At 45.8% G+C, this 6,774-nt stretch overlaps 1 protein-coding gene across 1 annotated transcript; it reads right to left on the bottom strand.

Moving 5' to 3' along the window:
• Nucleotides 1-919: 919 nt before the first annotated feature.
• On the bottom strand, nt 920-4,490 carry LOC123471371 (SAGA-associated factor 73-like). The gene is made up of 2 exons (XM_045172607.1): nt 3,463-4,490; nt 920-2,164 (listed from the first exon to the last, which is right to left on the bottom strand). Exons 1-2 carry the CDS (start codon nt 4,019-4,021, stop codon nt 1,218-1,220), a joined length of 1,506 nt encoding a protein of 501 aa, XP_045028542.1. The 5' UTR covers nt 4,022-4,490; the 3' UTR covers nt 920-1,217.
• Between the last annotated feature and the right edge of the window lie 2,284 nt (nt 4,491-6,774).

Here is a 6,774-nt window from a genome sequence, read left to right as displayed (position 1 = left end):
ATAACCGCACTTGGAACAATCTTACTGATTTGGCCCGATCGGCCCCAAGGTATATAGTCACCATTCCCAACCTAATTTTCTATTTGTTTTTGTTTTGTTTTTAAAACTTCGTTTGTGGTAGAATTCTAGGGAGAAAAAAAGAAGATCGACTTATTCCGGTAATGACGTCTAATGGAGCTCTACACAACAGGATTGAATCGCGTACACTCGATAGCGAACGGCCTACAGTCTAGTAGCTCAAGGCGAGGCCTTTAGAGCCTATATCGTTCTGCGTGCTGTAAAGTCTGATTATACGGGCCAGTAAACAAGCTTCTATACAATCTATAGTTTGGATTTTTATTTTGCCAAAGAGTCCCACTGTTCGTTTGTCGTCATCCATCGTATACACTTGAAGAGGAAAACAACGGGGGGAAAAAAGAGAGAGACGGAAGCAGATAGGCTACGGCCCGTTGAGCAGCCGCACACGCGGAAAAAAGGGGGGGGAGGCAAAAACAATTCCCCCTTCTCCTCTCTTTTTTTTTGAGTCTATCCATCCATCTATCTGTGTAATACCACGTAATGGGCCTTTCGATTGACTTGGTATAGAAACGCCATCCGTCTCGATGGCCGCGGATCAGGCTATTACAACTACACCCTGTCCACTTTGTAGAGCGACTAAGACACGCTGGAACGGCCCTGGGATCTTAACGACTCCATGGTGGTCGTCAATCCCACGCCAAACTTTCAGCTAAAGCTGAATCCATACGGATTTTTATCCGTTTTTGTACACAGCAGACTCGTTATTAATTGATTTCGTAGTTCCTGCTCCGATTTGCAAATTACCTCCTAGAACATACAACGTCTACGTTCTGCTTCGATTATACCACATACGCAAATTTTGGCCGCTTAAAAAATAGTTGATGGTCAAAACAGTTAACAGTAACATTAGACGCTTCACTGTATTTTTCAGAACAACACAATGATGGATATAATAGGGAGGATCAATAACTTCGTCGATCGCGTTTCGTTAAGGTCAATCAAGATTTCACAGTTATTCAAACGACGAAGATAAGTCTGCCGAAAGACGGGAGGGAAATGTACAAGATGGCCAACAATTCCTCTATATTGTGATGTTTTCTATATGTACACAAATAGACAACGGACGCCATTCGAAATGCACAATAACACATTCAAATCGTTTCACAAAATTACACTACACAGTCGCATACGAAGGGAAATCACGAATGGCCAATGTGATGGAAACATGGGTGCCCCGCTCCACCGTTGGCATTGCCCAGCAAAAAAGGTAGAGCGGCGGCACTGGCCAGGTAATGCGGATTGTACATCATGGAACCGACAAGGCCGGCCGAATAAGGTGAATTCTGCTGGCCACCTGCAGCGCCATTGCCCGGCTGCTGCTGCTGCTGCTGCTGGCCGTAGACGGGCGAATGTTGTTGCTGTTGATGATGACCTCCAGGCTGATTGGTACTGCTGGGCGGAGAGTTGACATCCAGCCCTGGATTCTGTTTCTTCCACTTGGTGCGTCGATTTTGGAACCAGATTTTCACCTGAGTTTCAGTCAGCGATAATTGCAGCGCCAAATTGAGTCGTTCGCAGACGGACAGGTAACGCGTCGTCTTGAATTTGTTCTCCAACGCTACCAGCTGCTCGTAGGTAAAAGCCGTTCTGGCCCGTCTCGGTTTGCCACCTCCACTTCCGCCTCGATCTCCACCACCGTTCGAACTGGAACAGCTACCATTACCCACTCCGTTACTGTGCTTCAAATTATCATCGGAACCCATCGAATTGATCATCGCCAAATTCTTCATCTTTTTATTCTTCCTCTTCTTCTTCTTCTTCTTCTTCTTCTTCCTGTCCAGTTTCCGGTCCGATTGCTGGGCGTCCATTTGTTGCTGGAGGAGTTCGGCTGCTGCCACCATTTTGTTGGTACCGTCCGTCGCGAGCAGATCGTCACCGGCGACGTTTCCCAATCGCATGAGGACAGCGGCGGGGTCATTGACTTCATCGCAATCATCCATGTCGACTTCAGTATCTTCATCGTCGTCATCCTCTTCTTCATCATCGCAATCGTCATCATCATCTTCGACTCCGTCGTCGTCGTCTTCGTCGTCGTCCCCAGACGAGGCTTTCTGACTGGTGATGGAACGGGCTCGATAGCTCCTCTCTATAATACGTTTTAAATGCAAAACAGATGCATTTTTTTGATTAGTAATATTTTTTGTTAATCCCCTGCTTGAATGCTGTCATTAGGGGGGAAATGATTTTGTGTGTGTCAATAATTGCGAAAAGATGGCGACGATGCAATCCCGTGGGTTTGCGAATGCGCCAACCATCCGGAAAACCAAAATTCCCTGGACAGCGAAACGGACTGAATCGCCTCGCGAGAATTGCAGGCACTAAACGGGGAGAAGCTAATTCCGCGCAATGGATGCAACATGGGAGAGTTGAATAGTAGTAGGTCGAAATTAAAGAGGGAGAAACATTTGGCCAGTTGATGACTATACTGCTGGAAAAGTCATCATCTATCTTCCAGTTTTCTTTCGCTGCCTCTAAACGCTAATTTGAAACACCGGGGCTCCACTTTTCTCGTTCGATCTTTAACCCCCTCCACTGGGGAGAAAGTCTTCCCTCCTCCATCTCAAATGTTTCGCTTCTCTATGTCAACTCTCCTGGGCGACACCTTCAACCAAACCCCCTCGTTCTTCAGCATTTGCCAAAGAGACAAGGCGCGACCATTTCGCGGCATTTTGGAAACGATTTGAAAAGAAAAAGAAATCCCACCCTCACATAAATTGAGGGGGGGAAACAAGCAGATTGACTTGAAACAAATTACGAGTGACAACTGAAGAAGAAGAAAGAAAAAAAGGGGTTTGCATGACGTGTGTCATCCCTTGCAAAAGGGGGAGGAGTCGTACTCCGGAAGTATCTTTTCGGACGCAACAGGAGGATGAGTCCTTTTTTCTTTAAATGGAACTAAAACTTTGGCTTTCTTTATACGTACACCAAACTTCCGCTTTAGACATTTCTGATCTTTGGGCTATTGACCCTCCTCTCCATTTCTTTTCTTCCAAGAAGAAGCGATCCTTTATCTGTCTCAATTCATTCCCTGTTGTTTCGACGTATTAATGTCCTGCGCTTACACAATGGACTCGGACGACGGTGTCAAAAAAACCGGTTACCGGAAACCGCGACAGTTGCCTCGTGTCGTCAACTGGACACCGGCCGATTTTGTCTGTCTCTTTGCACCAACAACGAAAAAGGGGATATCCGTAATAGACCAATAAACTCTTCTTCTTTTGAAGGGGAAACAAGCTCAACAACAGCTGACGAGATGACCATAACAGCAGCCGAACGAAGACATTCAAGACGCAATAGAAAAGAGAACACGTGTCGAACGCGCATCGCCAGATTTTCATGAAAAAGAAGAAAAAGGTGATGACGGATGAATGGGGACTACAGTACCTGATTCGAGATCGCTACTCCGGTCGTAGAGACTGTCCTCGGATTCGATGGATGTGCTGTGGACATCCACGTGATGATGGACATGCGGATGAAGATGGTGGTGCAACAGACCGGCCGGATTGACGGGCAACACCCACGGATGATGGGCTGGATGGTTGAACAATGCGTGATGAATGTGCTGGATCGGATGCTGGAAAATGTTGTTGTTTAAACGCGGAGGCATCGCCTGCGGATGGCCGGTGAATTTCGTCGGATCGAGAATATTTTCAACGCTAAACTTGAGCGATCTGTGTTGTTGGTGTTGTTGTTGTTGTTGCTGCTGCTGTTGGGGCTGATTCAGGTGATGTTCAGTCCGCACTGCCTTCGGCATCGATTCCTCCTGAACGCAAGCCACTGGTGGCGACACTTTACTCATACCGGCCACGTACGGTCGGCCGTCACTTCCTTCCATAATCGCTTCCATCTTCTGATTCAGCTTTTGATGAATCCCAATTTGATTAAACGACGTCTCGACGTCAGGTCTGAATCGTCTCAGATCCACCGGAAGAGTAGCGTCCATCCGCAAAAGCCGACGGAAATTGAAAATCAGCTGACGTCGAAATGGTTTCGCCACTCGGAATCACAACACACGGCACTTCTTCTTCTTCTTCAATCTATACGAAATTCAATTGACTACATGCAAACTGAACGTGGAAGCACCGCTACTTTTCTTTTGAATGAATCTCTTTTTTTTTTAAAGAGCGATGAGACTAGTTGTTTGACTGAGATTGAACAACTGAATGAACCTATCGTGGACGACTAGCGATCTCTATATGACTCTGGCTAAAGACGATGGGCAGAAAAGGCGGTAGATATCCGGTATATAGAATGGGGGATGTACGACTCCTTTTTTGTGTGTGTCTGTGTGTGTCTGTGTGTGTGTGTGTGTATAAAATACGGGACGTGAAACCGCCCAGCAGCTCTTCGCCGGAGCAATGAAGGCCAAGAGGCTGAGAATAAAGAGCAAAAGTGCCTCCCTCTTTGAAGTCGTTGACGAGACAACACCAAAAACAAGTATACACATATATACATCCACGGATGCTGCTGCGCGCACTCGCCTGGCAATATCATCTACACATGGATGGCTCCGCCCATCCACCAGCATCCCATTGGCTCCACAAAAAAATGTCTTCTTCATTCCTCTCTGGCTGAAAACAGCTGATCGACGCCAACTGATGAGGATGGTGTATGCAATTTTTGTTGTTGTTGTTTTTTTTTTTTTGGGGAGGGGGGGTTTAGTTGACGACTTTAGATATTTATACTATGCTAGCAAATGAGGCTTGCAGGATGCCCTCGGGCTCTTAATTTCCTCCGCCGCCTACCGAAAACGATCAGACTTATTTCATTCTTTTTTTCCATCGTCGACGTCGGTGTAGGCAATTGGGGAAAAAATAAAAAAAAATGGAGAGCCGCTGGTGGGCTACTAGTATATATTAGTCTACGTGCAGTAGATGATGGCAGAGAGAAAAGAAGGGAGAAAGAGGGAGGAGACGGGAAACGATGAGAGCGGCTTTCACGGTTGAACGTTCGGGCTCCCGCTCGTCCCGCGCCTCGTCGCAGCATTACGCCAGAAAATAAGCTGCGTGAGAGCCGGCCCATTGCGTTTCTATGCGATGCTGTCATTAGCTTTTCCATCATGAGCTTCGATGATGTTGCCTGGCCCATTTTCAAGAGCCCTGCCAACTGGGACTCTACATATCGATAGCATCTCTATGCCAGTTTCTTGTTTTCCTTCTCTCTCTCTCTTCATTTAACTTGGACATTTTTCTTTTGGTCTATTTCGCTCTTCTTTCACGTCAAATCAAGCGATTCCTATTGGAGCTTTTTCGGTAACTCAAATGAGTCGAGAATAATCACCACCACGTCACGCTATTATGGCCGGAATTTCAAAGCTTCTCTTTCTCCCTCTGCTCGTGAAACATCAGATCTATGCGTCTACTTTCATTACTATCAATTAACATTCGTTTTTATGTGCCTCTTTTTTTTGTTTGGTTTGTTATCTTGTACAGAGTTATTGGATTTCATTTGAATAGCTGCCGGAATAGCCGCACAATTCCGAACGACACGGAGGGACAATTTACGATAAAGAAGTTGACCGGATGAATCATCCAATGCAAATCCGTCAATGTTCGTAAGACTATGTAATCGCGCATCTAATCTTTAACGATGTATATGATACATAGTAAATGATTGTAAGAGATATTGGGTTGCATGCGTAGTCTCTCTTACACGTTCTCTTAATAGTTGCTGGATATTGCAATTGAACAATTTAGTTTGTACGTCATATCCCTGTGTTTGTGCCCAGTCGACACACCCTCTTTTAGCTTCTCCAGGGAGCCATTTCCATCCGCCTTCTGTTGCTTGTCTCTGAATGCAAATGGCTGCCATTCATCGGTGGGGACTATTGGCCATTGAAAAAACGGCTGTTGTACTCTTCATGTATGCAATTTCTAGTTTATGTTGACATATTATTAAAGAGTATAAATATACGTGTATGGAGATTGTAGTGGCGCGTAGCGAGGGACAAGAGATCAGTCGACCGCCTAAACTGCATCGAATCGACGATGGATGCCACTAATCCAGCTAAACACAACAGCGATTCATGCGTAAAGAAGTATCTTCTGTTTAGCGCTCGCCCCTTCCCCTTATTATGCATTATTTTGCTGCTGCAGGATAATTCGAACGTATTATAATAATCTTCCTCTTGCATCCTTCAAATCAGATGACGTTCTCCGTACAGTATAAAGGGCCTCTGCACACAGGCCTATACAGTTGGGTTCTCGTGATTATTGGAGAGCGGTCCGCCGTGTTCCACGATTCATAACGCCAGTTTTCGCGTCGATATTGTCTTCAGGCAGAGAAAAAGATGTAGACAGAAGGTCCAAGTGGCCGTCTAATCATTTGCTAAGAGGTCCTCCTGGTGATACGCCATCTCAAATGGATCTATTTCTTCCACATCCATTGCTTTCGCGTACACCCTAAGCTGATTGAGGGGCGTCCTGTATTGGATAGATGCGGATTTGATCGAGTCATGCCCGAGTGTGTGTACAACGGACGTCTAAGCACAATGCTTTTCGACCGTGCCTTATATACACAGCCAATATAGCCTTTACTCTATCTGTGTACGTCGGATAATACCTACACTAGTTATATAGCGTATATGGATAGTGAAATATCGAGGCCTAGAGAGAGAGAGAGAGAGATCGGCTGTATACAGGCAACAGATATGAAGAGGCAAGGGGACGAAAATTCAGGGAGGGGGGAGCTTTGCTG

Source organism: Daphnia magna, linkage group LG1, assembly GCF_020631705.1.
Source record: "Daphnia magna isolate NIES linkage group LG1, ASM2063170v1.1, whole genome shotgun sequence".
Lineage (NCBI taxonomy): Eukaryota > Metazoa > Arthropoda > Branchiopoda > Diplostraca > Daphniidae > Daphnia > Daphnia magna.
The sequence above is the reverse complement of the archived record's forward strand: the minus strand, read 5'-3'. Positions and strand labels throughout refer to the sequence as shown.